This window comes from Python bivittatus, unplaced genomic scaffold (genome assembly GCF_059951505.1).
Source record: "Python bivittatus isolate LINGU-HERP-01145 unplaced genomic scaffold, Pbiv_v1 ctg000980_np1212, whole genome shotgun sequence".
NCBI lineage: Eukaryota > Metazoa > Chordata > Lepidosauria > Squamata > Pythonidae > Python > Python bivittatus.
This window is the reverse complement of record NW_028277125.1, coordinates 34210163-34233243: the sequence shown is the minus strand read 5'-3', so window position 1 is coordinate 34233243 and position 23081 is coordinate 34210163. Positions and strand designations below refer to the sequence as shown.

At 35.0% G+C, this 23081-nt stretch overlaps 1 protein-coding gene across 1 annotated transcript; it reads right to left on the bottom strand.

Moving 5' to 3' along the window:
* Nucleotides 1-86: 86 nt before the first annotated feature.
* COPB2 (coat protein complex I subunit beta 2) lies at nucleotides 87-21809 on the bottom strand. The gene is made up of 22 exons (XM_015891030.3): nucleotides 21659-21809; nucleotides 19746-19883; nucleotides 19266-19352; nucleotides 16368-16494; nucleotides 15858-16006; nucleotides 14927-15073; nucleotides 14549-14648; nucleotides 13111-13253; nucleotides 12413-12612; nucleotides 11966-12076; nucleotides 11485-11573; nucleotides 11294-11400; nucleotides 10690-10833; nucleotides 10191-10321; nucleotides 9374-9581; nucleotides 8625-8735; nucleotides 7485-7699; nucleotides 6162-6254; nucleotides 5895-6075; nucleotides 5730-5795; nucleotides 1681-1770; nucleotides 87-412 (listed from the first exon to the last, which is right to left on the bottom strand). The coding sequence occupies exons 1-22, from the start codon at nucleotides 21659-21661 to the stop codon at nucleotides 320-322; spliced, it is 2733 nt and encodes a 910-aa protein (XP_015746516.1). The 5' UTR covers nucleotides 21662-21809; the 3' UTR covers nucleotides 87-319.
* Nucleotides 21810-23081: the final 1272 nt, after the last annotated feature.

The following is a 23081-nucleotide window of genomic DNA, read 5'->3' as shown; positions in this document are numbered from 1 at the left end:
CTATGTATGATAAAAACAATTATTCCACAATTTCTTCAGCACACTTATTCATCTTTCTTTTAAATCAATCCTTCATACACCAAAGACTGAGGGGATCTGAAAGACATTTATTGGAGGATTTTTTGATCATGTGATATGAGCTTGCTATTGTATCTAAGGGAGCCTACATTACAATGGAGAATGCTATATCTGTACTGTAAAAGACTTTCCCTATTTATTTTTCCATCTTAAATATAAAAAAGAGCCACTTTTCAAGAAGAAGACTACACTGTCAAGCATAGGGAAAACTAGATATAAGAATGTGCATCTTTTAAAAAGTTCAGTCAGACATTTCTTCATCCAGAAAAATATCGGTAGCATCAAGATCTTCCAGATCCAAATTATCCAGATCTACATCCAGGTCCAGTAATGCCTAGAACAAGACATAAGTAGTTAGGGGGAACAATGTTATCTTATTAGCAGAAAAGTAGTCCATCGTTTTTCAAGTTGTAATGCTCCTAAATATTTATTGTTTTAGTGATGCTATTCTGCTACTATTATCTTACATGGCCATTGGCCTTATTTGGGTCTAAATTCAAATTTATGTCAACCCAAATTCTTTGCACAGAGCTATCTTGTGAGGAAGTGACATGAATTGTATATAGCTCTGATGCTTCTTTCCGTTTTCATAAAAATGGTTTATAAATCCAGGGTTATAATTCATGTTGATCATTAATATACACTGGCAGCTAACACCACTCTGTAAGCTTACAATGAACAGGAAATATTTAAGTGTTAATTTGTTGTTAGAATAAGTATACAAGCCTCATTCAACAGAGACAATTAGTTCTATGGTTATATAAGGAAGTGGATGGACTGGGATTGGTATATACCATAGAATCAGTATCAGAATTAAATCAACAGTGCAGTAGTCTAAACCAGTAGAACAGTTGATAATGAGCAAACAGCTTGCAAAATAACCAGTTACCATGTTAGGGATACAAAGGTTAATTCCTGGTTTTAGCCTTAAAAATACATAATTTGAACATTTTATTAGATTAGCTTTAAAATAATAAAGCCATTTTAGTCAAAATAATCTGAACTACAATTATTGAAGCTTTCTGCTATGCTGGATCAATGCTGAAATTCATTAAACTGTTGACTTTATTTGATATGAACAACCATATTAAAATACAGTTTATTTCTTAGGAACAAACTGGAAAATAAAATTAAATATATTAGGGTAAGAACACACTTATTAATATATACTTTCTTAATGAGTTTCATACCTAGAGCTGATTAAGAGCATTAATGAGAAAGATAGTACTCAAAATGTAAGAGAAAATGTTAGGACAAGTCAATCATTGCAGTTACATCCAAGAGCTTACATTCAGCACAATGAAGTTAGCCTGTCATCTAAAAATATTGTTTACCTTAATTTCCCACTCCTCTTTGAAGACAGTTAATTAGTATCTTAGAAAGTAAAGTAAAAAATTTCTGATGTATTAGCGTCCTAAATAGAGGGATGACTTAAAAGACAGTTCACTGGCTTGCAATCAGCTTATACTATTACTTGGCTCTGCATTGCTTTAATTTTGACACTATCAAATAGTAATTTGAAACAAGGAAATTACAGATACGTAGTAGGATTAGAACTTCCCAACTGCTAATTCCTTTCTAGTATGGTACATGTAAGTTTACCTTTTCATCTTTGATCTCAATCGGGTCCTTACTGGCAACTGGAGGTGCTATTATAGACATAAGAGATGGGACTAATTCATCTTCTGGTTCCTTATAAAAGAGAAAAAAACTATGTAATGAAGAAATAATGTGTACCATTCAACTTCTTTATTTGACTGACACATCTTTTCCATCCCTTGTGCCTATCTGTACCAAAGATCTCCTGTTCCCCTAATATAAGCTGAATTTACAGTGAAACCTCAATTCTCTGGGCCATCCATTCAGTGGACTTTAGAAGCACCAGATACAATTTTACTTTGAATGTCACCATCTGTTATTTCTAAAGTAGTCTGAACTGTGTCATTAAGTAATCAATGTCATGTTATTCAGCCAATTTACTACATCTATTATCTAGATGCTTTTCAACCCACATGGGATGAAAACAGCATTGATTGCTCTTGTAGATGACCACTGTTATGACTGGATGTGGAAGGTTTATGCCATGGTATCCTTCTAGACCATCTGTGAGGATCAGAGGCACTGTCAGTGGTTCTGTCCTTACCTAAGTTGATAGGTCTAGTTGAGGCAGGGCAAGACGTTGGTCCAGTGGGAAGCTTATTTCTGTCCCTTCACCTCTTGTTGGGTCTTTAATATCTACATGAAACAGGAAGCTGGGGTGGTATTTACATCTCCATCCTGGGTTGAGCCAAAGATGTAGAAACTTGATTTGCATTTAAAAGGTTCTTGGGTCAAAACAGGCTGTAGCTGAACATAAGCAAATGGAGCTACTGAAACAGAAAGCCCATGATTGTGGGTATTGCTGGACTTATGGCTAATGCTGGAGGGCAGGTGGAGGCCATGGGTAGGAGGGCCTTTGTCTACTGTCTGCAGATATGCCATTTATGGCCTTCATCTGCAAAAAAGAGACTTTGTCAGCAGTGATTCACACCCATATTGCCATGTAGCTGAACTAATACATATGCTCTACATGGGTTAGGGTTGACTACCATTTGAAAACTGCAGTTGGTGCAAAATGCAGTGGCCTGCTCTTTGGGAGATGAGAACTGCTTTAGTTATGCCACACGATGCCTATGCTATGAGCCCTGCATTGTCTATCAGTAGCTTTCTGTGGGCAATTCAAAGTGTTGGTTTTCTATAGCCCTATATGACTTGGATCCTACGTACTTTCAGGACACCCTTCTTCCTAGGGAATCAGCAGGTGCACTACGTGCTCCCTGGTAAAATTTTGTTAATGATCCCACATTCCTAAGGTCAATGGGAAAGAACTGTAGACCATTTTTTTCCATTGCAGACTATTTTATGGAATAGCCTTCCCCTTGAGGTCAAGTTAGCATGTAACCTGACCATCCCTCCAGAAGCTAGTGAAAATTCAGCTCCTAGGGAAAGCTGTCATCTGGGACTATTTTATTGTACTGTATTGATTTTATATATTCCCTTTATTGTTTTACAGATACTATCTGCCAAATATACAATTTAATAAATAATAAACAACTATTACCAGAAATTCTGATTTAATGAACATTCAGATTTAACAGACAACTCTTCTGAAATGGTACATTAAATTGAGATTTTACTGTTATTACACTAGAGCTTTGTTGTGATGAGTATGTTACAATGAACAACTTACTTTCCTATGAAAGAGGAGGAAAATAAAGCTTCTACTTCCATCCAATTATATACTGTAACTGCAACTCTTCTAACCAAAACTTTCCTGTACTTGAGAGTTACAAAACACTAACTCAAAACTTCTGAAAACTTCTAACATTTTCACTTAGATTCAGAGCACGGAAACTCAATTCAAACATTTCCATTAATTTGCAATTTAATTTCATCCAAACTTCTTTCATATTTATGCCATCAAGTTGGTGTTGACTCTTAGCAACCACACAGATAGACCTACTCCCAAATCCTGGTTCTTCTGATCTTCCAGTGGTGCACCCATCACAACTGTAACTGAGTCTATGTGCCTTGCTACTAGCTGTTCTTTTTTCTTCTACCTCTCCCAACATTATAGACTTCTCAAGAGAACTAGATAGGTCCAAAATATGGTCATTTGAGCTTGGTCATTTGTGCCTCAAGTGAGAACTCTGGGTTGATGATCCATTCTTTTGTTTTCATGGCTATTCATGGTATTCTCAGGAATGTTCACCACCATCAAAGTTCAAAAACATCAATATTCTTTATATCCTGCTTCCATAAAATATGATAGGGAAACAGTAGCCTGCTCAGTTCTGTTGCTTGCGGGTATATACAAGTCATGGCATCAGAATATGTTTTCCAAGGGCTTTACTGCTACTCTACCAAATGCCTCTGCCATTATTACTAAAGTGATTATCCACACCCAGCATCTTCCTAATTGTTGCTGCCTGATATAGGTGCTTGCTTGCTTTATCTAAGCAGCTGGAATGACCTTCACACCTTGGATGACCCTGCTGGTGTCCTATATACTCCTGGAGTGCCAGCATGTGCTCTCGAGTGCCTTGTTTTCTTTTATAGCAAAAATGTACAAATTATTGTTGAGAGAAAAAATGGTTGAAGAATAAGTTAAAGAGTGCATGATTAAATCGGCAAAAAATATTTGTCATAATATACATATGCAGCAATGGGAAAATATGTGGTCTAAAGGATTAAAATTTACTTTATGTTATACCTTGAAAGAAAATTTCTATAAAATGATGTATTGATGGTATATGACACCCCAAAGACTATCAAAGATGTATGGGACAATTTCCAACATGTGTTGGAAATGCAATCAACAAGAGAGGTCATTTTACCATATGTGGTGAACATGCAAAATTGCAAAGAAATTTTGGATTCAAATTTTGAATTCAAATACAAATGTTGATGCAAATACAGATTCCACTGAAACCAGAATTATTCCTGTTGGGGATAATGGACTTTCAAATAGAAAAACATCTTATTAGAATTACTCAATACATGATTACTGCAGCAAGACTTCTTTATGTACAATACTGGAAAACCCAGACACTACCAACAATTCAAAAATGGCTGATGTGGGTCTTCTGGGCTGTGTGGCCGCGTTCTGGAAGTTTTGGTTCCTAATGTTTCGCCAGCATCTGTGACCGGGATCTTCAGAGGACAGGAGAACAGAAACAGTTCTCTGTGCTCCTGTCCTCTGAAGATGCCGGTCACAGATGCTGGCGAAACATTAGGAACCAAAACTTCCAGAACACGGCCACACAGCCCGGAAGAAACACATCAGCCATTGTATTCTGGCCATGAAAGCCTTCGACAATACAATACAAGAATGGTTGTTAAACCTGATGGATATGGCAGAAAATGACAAACTGACTTGCTTATTAAAAGAAAACTCAAACAATTACTACCTTAAAGAATGGAAACCATTGATGGACTATTTGCAAAATGCAGGTGAGTATTTTCCAGAGAGTATTCCAGTGATTTTCATCTCCTGCACTTTCATCTTTTACTTTTTACATTCGCTGTTATGGTGTATGCAGCTTTCTTTCTATACTTCACATTAAGTAGCCAATATTGGACTGTGAATTTCTGTATCTTTTTGAATACCTACTTGATTTGAATATTCAACATATTTCAGAATTAAAACAATTCTGAGGAAATAAATGAAGAATGCTCATTCACCAATCAGATTCTATCCACTGCATTCTACAATGTTTTAGAAATAAATAGAATCATCTGTATAAACCCATAAAAAGAAAGTGTGCTTTGAAATGCTACTAAGAATTTATTTGTAAAAAATATTGGAATTTTTTCTGCTGACTGCTGCAGTTCTGGGGGCCAAAGCAAAAACAGGATGGGACCATTCATTATGTATTTTTTATGTATTTTTTTCTCCAACAATCTTTTTGTTCCTGTTTTTTCCTACTAAGTAGGGAAAAAGAGAGATCACTTATCAGCGATCTGAACTGTATAACTGCAAAAGGATTTGGAAATCACACAAAGCTTCACGAAATATTTAGCCTAAAAGTCACTTTTTTTTTTTGCAATTTGCCCAGCCCTGCTTTCCTTTCTCTAAAAAGTGTGCTATTTCCAAATCTATTAATACTGACCTCAAATCCTTTGTTTTGCAGTGTGAAGCTTTTGGCTTCTTCCAAGATATTTCTTTCTTCATTTGGCTAACAAACAAACAAAAAAATTAATAATGCTTAAGCAGAAATTCTTTGACACTCAAGATTGTTAAATTCTTGAATTGTTGGCAACTTGCATCAACTTACAGTAACTAGAGGGTATTCACTGGCTGGCCGCAATATAGTTTGGTATTTTTTGATATATTCTTCAGCAACAAATGCTTCTTTTAATCCAGGGAACAAATTTTCATACTCTGTGGGATCAGCCAGGGATTCAGCAGCTTTCTGATTGACTTTAGAAAGATTTTCTCTCCATAGTTTTACAACCCTGACAATGAAACAGATGACCATTGCAAGTAGCTCAGTTTTGAAGAAAATATTTATACTGTATTACAGTTTTCACAGTTCAGTTACCTTGAAACCTGGCTCGGCAAATACGTCCGTGCTAAGAAAGATGCTTCTGGTAATCGTCCAGTTTTAATCAAAAGCTCAAGACAACTGTCAAGCCTACAATGACACAGGATTTTTTTTTTAAATATGCATTTAAACTAGTAATATGACAGAAGTAGGAAAAGAAAAATGTGTTTAAAATATTTCTAGCACTCTGCAAAAATCTGTGATATCATCAAAACAAACCTATTAACCATTGTTTCAATATGGGTTCCTGACACTGGGACCATGTAACACTAATACTACAGGTCTGCACTTGTTTCCAATTCAGTTCCAGGCACAATTAAAGTGTTGGCTTTATTTTATCAAGTCCTTTATGCTTTGGTATCTGGATACTTGTAGCACTGCCTCCTTCAACTTGTACAAGCCTGACCTACTACAGCACGGAGGGAAAAACTCCTTCTGCCCAACACTTCTAAGAGATAAGAGCTGAGCACTGACTAGAACAGTGTGGCCCTAGGATCCCTGGGGGTCCCCCAAGACTCTCTCAGGGGTCTGCGAAATCAAAGCTATCTAACAAGCCTATGTTGAAAAATAATACCATATTAAAATTCCATCAAAGGATTGTGAGAAGCGAATGCATCAATGTTAATTTTTAATACGGTAAATACTGATAAATATAACCCATATAAACAAGGAGTCCTCCATAATATTTAAAAGTGGGAAGGGATCCTGAGAGAAAAAAGTTTAAGAAACACTGGACTAGAAGATGCTGCTGCTCAGTGGCAGCTTTGGTGTTGTAGAACAGTCTCCCCACAGAGATCAGACTCCAGCTGAAGAAAAGGTAGTTCCTGCAGGTATAAAATCTATCCACCCAGATTTGGAAACCACAGAAAGTTATTTAGGAAGTGAAATTGAAGAAGGTGGGTCAAAAGCAACCAGAAACTAAACATAAAGATGCTGGCCAAGTTGAAAAACAAATACTATAGTTGCACTGACATTGTGTATCAGGTTTTCCCAAACTTTAAATAGCCATGGAGTGGAGGAGCTTTCAGTAACCCTGTTGCAGCCTTTGAGTGATTGATTTGCTCTTTTACTCGTGTGCCAATGGCTGATAAGCTTTAGTGGATGCATAAAGTAAGGCTAAGAATACCCAATCGCCAGCATCTGAGAACAGCTATCTTATCATTTTCTCCGTTTCCTTAGAGTGCTGGCAAGATTGTGACTGCAGTGCTCTAGTCAGAGGGGAAAGAAAGAGACTATTTGTATATTTTCTAAAACCAGTATTTATTTATTGAAGATACTTTGGGAAACACCACTGAATACGACAAAATGTTTGATACTTACTTTCCTTGCAGAAAGTAGCTCATAAATGCTACATTGTTTTTGCCATCTTTTTCTGCTGCTTCAGCCAGCTTGTTCACCATATTTGTATTTCCTGAAGCTGTGGCCAAAAGCAGTAAGCCACCATAGTCTTGTGCATGATGCAGACATTCTTGGGCAAGGCCAAACTGGCACTTATTGATAGCAAGTTCAGCTAGTTGCTTCCACTTCTGCTCAGACTATAGAAACAAAATATTCTCATCTTTTGAGCATCAACCATGCTTAAATGTTTTTGAAGATTATTTGGCTCTGCTAGTGCTTATCTTTGATTTTTTTACACTTTCCCTTTTGCATATTACTTAAAGAAAAACATCGAATTTAAGGAAAAAGTCTCATGCAACTATTTATCATACCAATATTATGAATATGCCTTTTCCAAAGAATGGTATGTGTTTAATTTATAGAAAGTTATTCCTAGACAATTCAACATTCAGGTTATGGTCAGTAAACTAAAAACTCTCAGTAAGTAAGTAACTTACTAAGATTCTGAGCTAGCTGAAGCATGACCATTTCCTATCTCAGAGGAATCAACTAAATATTTCACAACTTTTCAAGATAACCAGACAATAGATATAAGAGTCCTTCTCCGATGATTCAGAGGAATGTATCTTACTACTCCTTCAGTATAGTGTAACTCCTGTAGACCCTCCATGATTTATCAATAATTTGGACAGGACCGATTTTTAAATTCAGTTCAACATTGACAAAGATACCTGGAATTAATTCTATTCCCAGGCACTCAGAACTCTACTTCTTTCACACAAGTCTGCTCTTGTGCTGATCTATATGAACATTTTATTTATTTCTTTATTAGGCTTATTTGCAGTTCCAATTATGATTGACTCTGAGCAGCTCAGTAATAGGATAAAAACAAAACACAAAAATGTACAGTAAATTACTCAGACTCTGAGGAACAAACATATCACATACCTTTTCAAAGAACAAACAAATACAATGACCTATACACCACATACCCACTGAAATAACCTATTCTTAACTGCTTTCCAAAAAGCAAATGGAGTTGGGGCCAATATAATATCTGGGAGAATTCTGTTCCAGAGGATGGGGAACTTCTTTGAAATTTTTGAAATGATGCCAACATACCTCTGCTTCCATTGCGAGTTGATATGCAATCTTAAGCTCACCAAGCTGAAGAGCAAGCTCAAAGCGATGTTCAGGGTCTGTTGATACTGCAAGTGCTTGCTGTTTGAAACCCTAAGTACATTTTTAAAACAGCAACTTATTAATGACACAATTTTCTTATCATCCCTTAGAAAAGCCTGCTTTATTCTGATAGCTATGTAATTTCACATATTTAAGTGTTGATACGTAGGTCCCATTTTGCTAAATATTCAGCTGTCTGCAACAAGCTGCATGTTATTGCCCCCCCGACCCCTTACTTTGTGGCCCCTCAAGCATAGCAAGATGGTGTCAATAAACTCTAATTGTAAGTTGCCAAACTGCAGCAGCATTTTTCACTTTTCAAAAAGTTTGCAATAAAATAGCCCGAATGCACCTATTTTACACTCAAGAATTATGAAGAACGGACTGAAAATGTCCTGTCTGACAACACAGCTGTCTTATTAATACACTGTGGAGTCCTTGGTGCTCTCTGAGCTTGGCTGTTTGCATGCAGACATTTCATTATCCAAGTAGGTAACATCATCAGTGTGTGTGAGTGTGGGGCTTGCTCCCTGTTTAGATACAGTAGTTTGCCCAAACAAAGAATAGTGGAGCATCTTAACTTTAAACAGAGAGCCTCTGGTTGTTCACAATATAAAAGTTCATTACATAATAGATCCTTAGTTGTTATTCACAACTAAGACTTGAAAGACTAGGGGAACCTTTTTTACCTGCTTCTCAAGGAAGTGTGCAACTCTGGTCCTTTGTTCCTTTGGAATTGTAGGGAGAACTTTGTCGGCCATACTGAAGTCTCTCCTCATCACTGCAGTCTGATATTCTAGCACTGAGACTAGTAAGGAATAACTCACTATATTTAATTCTTTGTCACCAAGGTAAAGCCTGTTGTCTTTGGGGATATACCCTAATAAATACATTGTTCTTTGAGAAAAGAAAGAAGACAGAGAAAAGTATGTTAATTTAACACAGATGTAAAGTAAGATTTCAAATAGTTGAGTCTGAGAAATCTGAAAGATCAGGAACAATTATTTACCTAATGTAAACAGGTAAATAACATCAGCAAGCCTGTTCCAATTACAATTAAGTCTAGATACAATTTAGTCTGCTATGAAGCAGTGTTTCGTTCACACACCAAGAACAATGAGGTACTATCAAAACATAATCAATATGCTGAGGCACAGATAATAGTTGCAAAGTTTCTCAGAAGTAACCACTGAAAAGCAACTTTGCTATAACCATAGATCTCTAGAATTCTTCTCTTTCCTTAAAAAATACCTAGTGAGGAAAAAAGCTGAGAAATCATATAAAATGTTGAGCTTTATGCATTATGTTGAATGAACAATACAGAGTTAGAATTCTGGAGTCCTCCCACCATCAGGACTTCACTCCACTCTGAACATTATCTAAGAACTATATTCTGTCCATTTCTGGCACTGCATATCTACTTGACACATTAAGAATATGCTGCAAGACACAATGGCAGAATGATTTTACATCAACAAGATATCTTATAAACTACAGAACGCTTACCGGTCCAAGTGTGCAATAGTGACAATTTCTCCTCCAACATAGTAGTTCAGCCTGTTCACAGAACTGGTATAAATAAAACAATCACCCACCCAAAGTCCTGTTTTCACAATCTCTTGAATTTCACCAAGGACCTAATGGAAGAGTAAAGATTTTACATTTTGTACTAATCCCAACAGATTCAGCAAAATGTTTTTAACAAAAGTTTGCCCATATTGGCAAATGAATGCATTATTTCATGAACTTTGAAATGAAGAACTCTTAAAATACAAATCTACCAAACAGAATAGTATTCTGCTAAAAGAGTGAAGTAATAAGCAAAAGATGAACATTTGCTACTCATATAGTTTCATACAATATTATGAAGCAGAAGTGCCCAAGTGGTCCACCCATTCACTCATTTTGTCAGGAAAACACATCTATACAAATACAGCTGGCTACAGGTTTATTCTTTATTTATTAATATTTATTGACAAGGGATCAGATCCCACTGTGCAGGTACCTCAAAGGCATCTTCAATGCCATCTTCAGTGACTCCCTCATGTGTATCTTGTGCGGCTGCAACTTTTTCAGAAAGGTATTTCAGAATGAAGAATGATTCTTCTGTAGCTATGCAGACAAGTTCACCAGAATCAGACCAAAAAATCTAAATCAAAACAACAGAGGTCATGGGTTGTGAAAAGGAAGCATATTAAGCTTATCACACTAATGCTTATTGAAAACATTTTTATTTTTCTTCAAAAGAATTAAAATTAATTATCATCTTGGCTCTGTAAAATTTAAGCTTTATTTATTTATTTATTTGCAAGGCTTATAAGCCATACCAAACAAGAGACTCTGAGTGGCATACAGCTCCCCAAATGTGTAATTTGGGAGTAAAAACTGATCAGTAAATAATAAAATTTAAAAACAAGCCACACATTATAACTGCATTTAAAAACGAATAATCACATTTGTTAGAGGAAAACCAATTCATCATGTGAAGGGATAATCATAACAACCGAGCCCCATGGCTTGGTGAAATTATTAGGTTTTCAACAATATTCTAAAAATCAAGAAATTCTTAGATAATCAATGAGATTCAGTTAAAATAACAACTCACTCACATGTTTGGGCTGTATTTCAATTCTGCGTATCAGTTCTGTATTTTCCCAGTCATAAAATGCCAAACCATTGACAGATCGGACACCCAATAAGAAACCACCATAGATACCTGCATAAGAAAGAAACAGAAATTAGTATTTTACTAGAAAATGCTTATCTAAGAAGAATACTGAGCATTACGGGAATAACATGCCTTCTGCTCCAAAGTCAGGTTTAAAGGACTTCTTCTCTTTGAAGTTTTTAAATATCTTGACACTGCTGTTGCTTTCTCTGATTGCATACCTGCACATAAAATAATTCAATGTAACAACCAACTTCAACAAATTAATGCACACAGTAAGTAGCAGGCAACAGTAGGTACATAGAATTTCCATAGTTTGCTAAAGCAGTTCATTAAGCTGTTCATGTTTACCAGGGCTCAAGAAAAATTAGTGAGATTTGGATGACACATAACCCACCAGCCATGCATGCCTGCCCGACCAAAATCAGTCTATCCAGCCTTTATTAAAATGTTTGAATAATAAAATTTATTTTTAAAATTTCTCAGATATGTTTCATGCTTATCTGAGAAAGACCAGTAGTCCCTTCAGAAACACATTCTACTTTCTAACTTAGCTTTTTCACGTGCCACACAGGATAACATGCAAGAATCATACTAGGGTTACATTACTTACTCAGAAGAATCATGTGCCCATGCAAACTCCTGAGCAGAGCCAAAGCTCTTGTTTCTCAGGGCCATAGCGGTGTAAATGATGTATTCGCCGTCCCCACAAACTACTACAAATCTGAAAGACAGAAACAACAAAACAAAAGCATTAGTAAATCAGGTATATAAAAAACATTTTGTCTGCAAGACTAAAAAAAGGTATTATAAAAAAAGATGTAAAACAACTCAGTGGCAGAGCACATGCTTTGTATGCACAAAGTCTTGGGTACACTCAAATAGCACTGTGAAAAAACTTACCTAAAACACATAAAACTATTGCCCGTCAATGTCAACAAATTCTAATTCAAAATAAGAGAGCTTCATAGAGTTTGTTCCTAAAATGCCTTTGGCTCTACATATAATTTAAGATAAGCCTCTGTACTAAAACATTTATCTTCTGAAAAATGAACCTTACCGCCCATTTGGATTATGCTGAATAGTTTGAGGATATATTTCACAGCTGCCCATATCTTTCACAGCAAGAGGCAGCCTCTCCCCATCTTTGATTTCTGTATCTCCCATTGCTTTGAGATTAGCTTGCTGAATTTCGGAATGTTTGGCCCAAATAATCTTTCCGTTTGCATCCATTGACATGGCTGGCTCTTCCCGACCAAGCTAGTAAGGAGAAAATCAAAATGAAAATAGAATAAAACATCCTATACATCTCATGAACCACTACACTTACATCTGTGATTTACGACAAGCAAGGAAAATCTTCAGTGCAAAATGCTCAATAGGTTTCTGTTTCTCACTTATGAAAGCCAACCCCACTCTCCTGGCCTTCTGAAAAAGTCTGAAAACATGGCTATGCCAGATGGCCTGGGGGCCTGATGGGGGCTCGTACTGTTGGAATTGGCTGGTGGGACGATCAGTACTGCTCCCCCCCATCATTTTGAACTGTATATAATCTTTTTATATATAATTGTTATTAGTTAATTTTAATATGGACATTTATATTTTTATTGTTTTGGATTTTAATTGTGACCCACCCAGAGTTGCCCTTTGGAAAGATGAGTGGCATATAAATTTAATTATAAAAAAATAAAAATGAAAAATATGCAATCCCTCAGCTGGTGGATATCTACAATTATAGGTTTTCTAAGACTAACATACTTTGACAATGATGCTACCCTCGTCATAGCCAAGGGCCACATTATTTGATCCTCTTAGGCTTGCAACACACCACACTCGTTCCATGCCATAATTCAAAGTACTTTCCAGGCGATAAGTGCTCGAATGCCAGATCCGAACAGTTCCTGTGTGAAAAAGAAGGAGGAGGGAGCAAGAGGGAATGTACAATATTAGGCACTTTCAACAACAAAAATCAATCCTTTCCTGAAATGGCTTATGTACAAAAGAATCGATAATAAAACAAAATGCAATAAATATATAATCAGTAAAATGACTCAGGCTTACTTCAGATACGATATATCAACAAGCAAGGGAAAGAACTGAAAAAAACTATTTTTAATCAATCAGTTTGCAGTTACATTAAATTTATGCAGGAAAAATAACTCTCAAAATGGTAATTAATATTGATAGAATATCCACTTTTTCCCCTCTTATCTATATTCATTACTCTAAGGTACCTAAATAACAGAATATTAAGAATCTTAGTATATTATATAATTATTGTACTGAAATAATATTCTATTAAAACTTAGAAGATGGAGCAATAGATGGTCTATATGGTAGATTTATTAATATGTTAAAGGACTGAACTAGTGCTCTATTAATACTTAACAGATATATCTTTAATTTCTTCAAATGTCACTCATCTAATTACTAGTTTGTATATTCTTTTCTGATCATATTAGCAATGTTTTATTTTTGGTTGTACTTCATCACATCTTCCAGTCTTTATACTTCACCAATAAAATATTTAAATATTAAAAAAAAAAAATCTCGGAAGTGTTTAATAAACGATTCTATTTCCCAAGTATCCATTTCATTTCAAAATGAATGATTATTGTTAAATAATCACAATCTAAAATATGGTGATAAAGGGGGAAAAAACACTCATTTATTGATTCATGCATTTATTCCACAATGTTTAGGCATTTCTTGAAAATATTTTATGGAAAACTACTACAAAAGAAAGCTCTTTACAAAACCAATATATGCCCGGAATTGATCTTTTCTCTTCTAACCTTCTTGCACTTAACATGTAGTCACAAGTCAAAAGTTAAGAGAAAAAAACTAAAATCTATTGTTTATAATTATTGTAAGCCTACGTGCATAATAAAAACACATTTTATTTTGTTTATAGTAGTATTTAGAAGAAAAAAGTATTGAAAATATAATTCATAATAGACACCAAAAATAAACCTACAGTATGATTTATTACTGTGCTTCCTTCACAAACCAAATCAGCAATATTCCAATTAAATGTGGATTTGAATAATTTATAAGCACCTTAAAGCTAAAAATGCATACGTGCAATATGCCTGTTGTAGGCTTTGAATTTTCACTATTACATGGGGGTGGGGTGAATCATCTAACACTCTAAACAAAACCTTAAATTAGTTTCATAGATGTATAGCTAGATTACCATCTTCAGAGCCAGTGATGATAATAGGAAGTTCAGGGTGAAAACTGACACAAGAAACATTCTGTGCATGTCCCTCCAGAATCTGCACACAAGTTTTATTCTAGAAGAAAAAAATGAAAGTGATTGATAAAGATTCAATAACAATAATAGTAATAATAATAATTTATTAAATTTGCATGCCAGCCAACTCTCAATGACTCTTAAATAATTATAATACAATGGAATGACCGTTTACAGAAGCATGTTTAGCATTCTCCAACAACAAACTTCAACTGAATAACAAAAATAACCATAAATCCAGTTTTCAGTTAAAACCCAGCATGTTCACCTATTTCATATTGTCCCCAAATGGTTTAGAAATAATATGACGTCTCATACCTGGTAATCCCAGATCTTAACAAGGCGATCATCTGCTCCTGAAATTAGGTAAGGTTTATCACCTCCACTGTAATAATCGATACTATTTACACCTTTCTCATGCCCTTCTAAAGTAAAGTTGGGTGAAGAAGAGCCAAGCTGCCACACCTTGCAAAAATATGAAATTACAGATCTTTTTAAAAAAAGAAAAAGAGGCACAGTACATGTATCACCACCATTTAATAAAGTTGATAGAAACAGAATATGATTCTGAAACCTTCAGCTAAATTAAATTTATAATATCCTGCTCAAATTCTTGTGAGCAAAATTAAATGAAAGGAAAAAGAGATCGGTCTAAGAAGAATTTAAAATTTTAATATACTAGCAGTTTCTTCAGATTTCTAGATAAACGTAGAAAAACTCATTGACTAATTTATGGCCTTGCTGATACAATTTCAATCTTATTCAAGAAAAGGCATACACATAAGAAAAACTTTTTCTTAAGGTCAAACACCGTCTGCATCAGGAGAAGCCTTTGCTATCATACTGAATCTCCACAATCCATACCTTGAACTCCCAAGCAATCACTGATTAAAGCAGAAACTGCATTCCAATTAAAAATATCAATATACTAAATGTACTTAAAAGTAACATAAGGGGCCTTGCTATTTTTGATAGAATCAACTACTGTAATTTCAATGCCAAATATCATAAGCTATATATTATACCTTGATTGTTCTATATATATTAATTTAACTAGGTTTTTGTCATATCAGACAGCATGAATGTTGGTATGAATCAATGTTTCAAATCTGGCAGTTGTCAGTTCTGCTACAGGAATAGTTAAGCATCTACAAAGAGATGAATGTATTTTATTTCAAATTAATAATTCTGACTTTTGAAGTAATAGTAGTAATAGTAATTACTACTTCCAAGTAGTAATGCATTATACCTTGATTGTTCTGTCCAGAGAGGTACTAGCAAACTGGTTATTGTCCTTTGGATTTATGACAATCTGCATTACATAATGAGTATGCCCTTCAAACACTTGAGAACAGGACCATTTTTTATCCCAGTCCCATAGTTTAATAAGCATGTCATCTATGAGAGAGAGAGAGAACATAAATCATTGCAAGATTTTCTATCACTACTATTACCTGCTTCACAAAAACTGCACATTTTTTACTACAATGAAAAATTTAACTTAGAAACTAGACAGTATATATTTGTTTCGCTTTTTTAATCACCTTTCCTGAATAGTCTTGAAGTTTAGAAAATCTACTTGGCAAAGGGAGGAAGCCAGACAACACATCAAGATCCAACTACAAATAAGGCATTCTGTAATTTTGATAGAAGTGTATCAAGTTATTCAATTACCAATATGTGCTTCAACCTTCAGATAGAAAGGTTTTTTCCTTACTAAATGGAAAGAAAGCTGCCAAGAAAGAACTGATATACTTACCACTGCTAGTTAGAATAAAAGGCTGTGTAGGATGCACAGCAATGCAGCGAATATAATCTGAGTGTGCTTCAAACATATGTACCCTTTCCAAAGTATTATAGTTGAAAACTTTAATTTGCATATCATCCTGTGGGGAAAAAAAGATAACTCCATGAAACCCCTTATTTACAGAGAAGCTGATTAAACATAAACATTGCATAAACATGCAAATGCATGGCAAAGGAATAAGGTGAAAACATCATTGATTCAATTGATATGATGAAAAACTGGGAAAATAAGTGCAAAATACAAGGATGATGAAATGTTCTCAATGTGGACACACTATATTGCAGTTGTAGCAAGAATGGAATTTGGGAGAAAATGAAAATTGAAGGAAAGGAAAGGAGAGGAGTGAAGGAACCTGGAATACAAGTAGAATTACTGTAGTTAGCAAAAGTAAATGATTTATGCTAAAAAAATAAGTACTCCCAACAGAGTGAATGAGATGTGGACATAAGGAGAGATGACATGGAAGATATTTGCAACAGAGCAAAAAGAACATTACAAAATCCCATGGATATGTATAGCAATATGCTAATGTGACATATAAAAAAGGATGCATAATGGAAGGCCAAAAAATAATTTTATTTATTTATTTGAATTTGTCCAACAGATTCTGGGCGGTAATCTAAAACTAGAAACAAAACATAACAATATCAAGTCAGAGAGACAGGCCAGACAAAATAATCTTATAAACAGCTAAATCAAACAAAACAAAAACAGGGGCCCTAGACAAATAATAAAACATCAATCCCATGCCTGGCACCAAAGCCAGGTTTTCAATAGGCCAGGATAAAAAAAGTATATACACATTATTTTTGCTGCAAAAATGAGATGATACTATATACTGTGCACAAAGATAGTTTATTCACATTTATTTATTCAAATGATTTATATGGCTGCCCATCTCACAACAGTGACTCTGCAAAGAACAAGGAACACTTAATATTAAGAGGCTGAGAAAATACAGGGCAATTGTAATGCAAGTAAAAATACTGTTTTGGAAGTGGGTAGAAAGAGCTAAAGAAGGTGAAGCAATGCTTGAAGGAGTATTTTAGAGATTTGCATGGGAACGATATTGCTATGTCAAGGAGCGGAACTGAACAAAATGCTCGAAAATGTTGTTAGCCAAGACAAATAGATGAAAAAGAAGCTATTAGTGCTGTGAGAATGCTTAAAAATGGTAATACTGCAAGTGTAGACAGTGTAATTGGAGCACTGTTAAGACCTAAAGGTGATCTACTTGTCTAATGTGCATGAATACTGTGTTTGTGTCTGACAACTGGAATAATCAAGAATCTTACCCAGTCCTGGGGGTGGCTGGTGCCTTGATGACACTCCCTGAGTTACTGCTAATTTTAACATCTATCCTTGGATTATATTTATTTTCTATTTATTTAGGATTATTTTATATTGTAATTTTAATTTATTTTAACTGCTTTGTAAAACCGCTCAGAGTTGTTTTTTAATGAGATGGGCAGTGACAAATGTGATATATAAATAAATAAATACAAAATAAATAACCAGCTATGGATTGTATTGTCTGGTTGTTATATGGTTTTATATTGTTTTCTCTAACTTGTTTTTGTGTTTTTTTAATATTGTTATTTAATTTCTGAGAGCCACAGAGTCATACATTTGAGATGCACAGCTATAGAAACTGAAAATAATAAATAAAGCCATTATTTTTACATTATAAAAAAGAATGGTAACAAGACGAAATGCAGAAACAACATGGGTATTAGTTTAAATGTTTCTTTAAAGTTTAAAGTTGGCAGAATTCTGATTGGAAAGAATATTAGAGGTGACACTGAGAATAATATGACAAGTAGAATGCAGCTGTATGACAGGAAGGTGAAGACCAGATATTTGGTTTTCATCAGATTACTGAAAAATGTAGGAATGGAATAAAGTAAGTTTATTGTGCTTTTATGACTAAGATAAAAAGTATGACAAAATGAAAAAGTCTGAACAATGGAATTTCTGAGTGAATATGGAATTGCATAATGGTTGCTGAATGTGATCAGAGTAGCATATAATGAAAGTAAAGCGTGCATAATAAATAGAATGTTTAATGAATGATTCAACACCAAACAGCAAGTAAGGCAACAATATATAATATCCCCTTGACTGTTTAATGCATTTATGAATAAAAGTATAAGGAATGTCGTGATGACTTAGAGGCTCGAGATATGTGTATGACTTTTCTATGCATATGATGAATACTCGATTATACAATTCCTGATTACATTGTTTTCTGTATGAATTGGTTCTCTATCAATATCATGGAAAGTTGATCAATATTCTGTGACCAAGGTTTAATGATGTACTTAAAAACTGAACCAAATTACTTATTATATTGTAGTATATTATTATTTTGTTTGTCTTCTTTTCTATTTTTCCCTTTTTGGGGATAAAATTAACACAATAGAATTAATAAAAATACTGAATTACTTTTTATAAACAAATACACTTAAAACAGCTTCACTCTAGTAAACTGAGGGTTTCACTAGTGTATAGATTCTCAAAACAACCTATCTCCTCCAGATTTTTTTTTTTTTTAAAGGGTCAACAGTTAGTTTGGGGAAAATCCAGTAGTGCAGGTAAACTGTCTAAGAATCCTAAATTTCCATATTAGAATTGTGCATATATTTTAATTGTTAATAATTGTTATTAATGTAGCACAATAGAATTGTTAAAAAAAGAACTGTGGATATAAAGCCATAATTGGACATTAAAAGTTGTTATCAAAGTTAAATCTGAACGTCAGGATCTCTAACAAGTAAACTATAGGAGGTTCTAGAAATAATACTTAGACTATTGCTTTCAGAAATATATATGACACAAATGAAAACTTACAGCTCCTGTAACAACCCAGTTCTTTCTTGCCACAAATTTAGCTGCTCTGACGGGTAAGTCACATACTTCAAAAGTCTTCACTAGTGTCTGAAAATAAAACATAGTTTTAATTTTTTTCATGCAAATAGATTTTTAAAAGGGCTATTTTTCAACTGTCATGTAAATTATAGCACCCTAGGCTAGAACCAGAAATCTACAATAATTTTGTTCTAAAACTACATAAACCTGGTATTTTTGGGAAAAGAAATAATAGCTCAAAATTCCCTAGATGTCTCCAAATAGGAAGAAAAATACTAATACCATAAATGCAACTTTTGGTGGGAGGACACGAGAGTTAATTAAAAAAAAAAAATTTATATGGCATCAAATGAATTTAAAAAAATACAAAAGGAGATTTAGATTTTATACAAATCTATCTCCATAATAACACCAATTATCCTTTCACAAGGGTTTACCAACTATATTTTATATCAAGCTTACTTGTGTTTCGTGGTTCCAAACACAAACACTGCCATTATAAAGGCTAGCCAACATCCATGGTTCTGTGGGATGCAAGTCCACACTTTTCACTCGGTCAGATCGAGCTGTTAGTTTCCGCTTTATATCAAGTCGGAGAGGCTAAACAGAAGAAGAATTATGAGGCTATTTCAAACACAAAGAGTAACTGTGTATACTATAAGGAAAAAAATGAAGATAAAAGCTCAATTATATTTATGTAAGGATATACCATGTTCTTACTGCAATGTGCCAGTTTGGTTTCTCTTAAAGATGATGTTTGAAGTGGCCCATGAATTTTGTAAACCCCAGACCATATAACAAATCAAGCAAGCAAACAAATATTGTCACTGACACCAGAAACATTCATTTTTAATGTAAAAATATCACACTTTCCATCTAGATTAATCAAAGTTAGAATTATGGCAATACAAAATAATTACTGATATAAAAAGTTAGTTTTGGGCAGCTCCTAGAAATGGGCAGGGCGAGAATTCTACAGACAGAACAAGAGGCTTCTAACTTGAGAGAATTGTCAAACCATACTGGAGGTAGAAGCCTCAATATAAGTTTTTAAAAGTGTGATGCCTTTTAATATATCCACAACCATTAAGAGAAAACAAAGGTCACTGGCAAGGCATGTAGGTTATATGCTATTCCCAGTCCAAACTTATTCCCAGTCCTTCTGTAAAGAATAATCCAAAGTAGGAACAGTCTGAAAAGGTTGAACTAATCAGAGTTGATAATATTGGATCAAGCCATGGCTATATTTCACTTAAAAAACAAACAAACAAACAAACAAAAACAAACAAACTAGCAGTATTATTCTCCTCAGTGATAAAATAAAACAACTGCATCTGTTCAAATATGCATCTATGCATATGCATTTCTATCTCTAAAACTCTGGAACATGCAGGGTTAGTTTTGAACAAGTAAAGGACTATCATTACAATAATCATGCAACTTTACTAATGATCTAACAATGGCTCAGCTATGGGGCACTTGCCCATATCTTTTAGCCTGATTTAATATGTCTACATTAAGGCAACCATATCTATGCTGGAAAAATCTGGATGGCCATTAGATGGAAACAGACAGACACAGAAAACTCTCTTTGCTGCCATTAGTGGTTGTTGGGTTAGCCCCAGTTACAGAGACTGAAAAGGGCATGAATAAAAGCAGCAACTGCAGCACTGTTGAATGTTCACACAACATATTACAATATACAAATAACAGAAAGTGTGCCTGTCTTTTTCCCAGCAACATCTGGAACAGGTAAGGTATGACCAAAGATCTACCAGAAGCTCTGCCCTCATTAGCAGTTAAACCCTCTCAGAGCATATATGAAAATTCTGCAAGGTTCAGGATGTGCTTTCACCATAACAAAGAGCACCGACAAATCTCAAGGCCTATGAACGCAAGCGGGCTCTATCACTTTTGATTCAACAGCATCTACTGCAAAGGCAAATTGGCAGAAGTAAATTAAATCAAGCTTCAGAATCAATAAGCATTTCTCCTCTCCCAAGCAACTTAAACAGGGTTGCCACTTTCCCACGGGAAACAGATTTGCCCGCCTTTTGCAAAGAAATCAGCAGAGACGGCTTTGTTCGGGCCAGGAGACATTACCGTAACGGTTAGATTTCTGCTTACTGCACGGCTCATAAACACGCCGAGCTTCTACCGATTAATCTACGGAAGCAACTGTTTGGAAAAGCAACACTGAGCGCAAGGCTCTTGCGCGAATGGAGGTGGTAGCAAACCAAGTCCCTTCCACACGGACTCCTGACCCGACCCTTGCTCGGTCCAGCTATATCCATCCCCCCTCCTCGGCCTACGACTCATAAAGAAGCCTCCACCAAAGCTCCCGTCTTTGAAACTCCCGAACAACCCCAGCTTACCATAACGCTGGCTCCCGCGGCGGCTACTCAGGCCGCCCAACTAGCCGAGATCCTCTCCCAGCTCAATTCACCGACGTGGAGTTTCCGGCTTCAACTGTTCTCGCGAGAGCCGAAAACTAAGCGAGAACGTCGGCACATACTCTTCCGGCGCGTCTTTTGCGACTCTGAGCAGAGATCTGGAGATAAAAAAAAAAGATAGAGATAGGAAAAAAAGTGAAGAGGAGTCTATTTGACATTATCGAATAAATGGAGCACCTTTCTATTCCCCATTTAGTGGAAGAGGCGATTAAATACACCGTAATATAATCCTATATATATATATTCCTTGGAAATAAGTATCGTGGCCTTGTTTACACACTTTTACACAATATATTTGCAGAGAATCCTATTTAAATCAGTGGGCTTTGTTTCCAAACCATTTCCATAGTTCCTTGGTATTTTTCATGGTGGTAAGTGCTGATGGGAGTTGAAGTAAAAAAAAATCGGAGTTGCCTAATCCTGTGACTGTAGAAACAAGTGGCATAATTGTCTGCATAATTACTCGAATTAATTCCTTTGAGTTCAGTTATATTTATTCCTCCAAAAGTGTGGAGGCGAAGCAAACCGCATTAAATTTCGTTTACAGCATCTGCTGCACTTTACAACCAAAATCGACTGTGGCTATAATCTGAAATTAAGATCTTCTAGTGGGTATTTCTTACTACGCTTTCTAACAGTGATAACTTCAGACTATAATTTTAGAAGATAACATTAATAAGCAAATTACTTGATTTAAAATTCTATCCTATACAGTAAAGTACATCCTATGTATTACAAAATGTACGGAGTCGGAGGAAAAAACGGTGTCAAACTTTACCGGGAAGTTTCGTCTCGTCTCTAAAGAAATCCAATCATTTAATTTAACCATTTGATGGTGCTAAAATGGTTACAATATTTCATCTGCTTCCTGCAGGCAGGAAATGAGTTTCATCCAAAGCATTTTAGGACATGTAGTTAAATATCTGCTTCACCTGAAGTCCAAAATCGATACTGGGATTCATAAGTTCCTTAAATAAAAAGCTACGAAAAAGTCAGCATTGTGAGATAGGGTTTTCAACATTAAACAGTTTATTTAACAGTGGAATTCAGGAATGGATTGGTGTTGTTTTTTTTAAATATTAGGTTCAATTTTTATTTATTGGGATGTAGGGATATGAGAAGAGGTCTCAGTACAGTATGTCTTCTTGTAATTGTTCAAGCTAACAGAAAACAATATAAAAGTTTAAAACGTTAGAGGAAAAATCCAAGATATGTTTGTTTAAAGTTTATGTTTAAAAATGTTCCTGGGTATTATAATATTACTGGCTAAAGTTCACTACTGTGTGTGTATAAAATAAATCTTTTTTTAAAATCTGTCTTTTAAAGCCAGACTACACAAATCTGT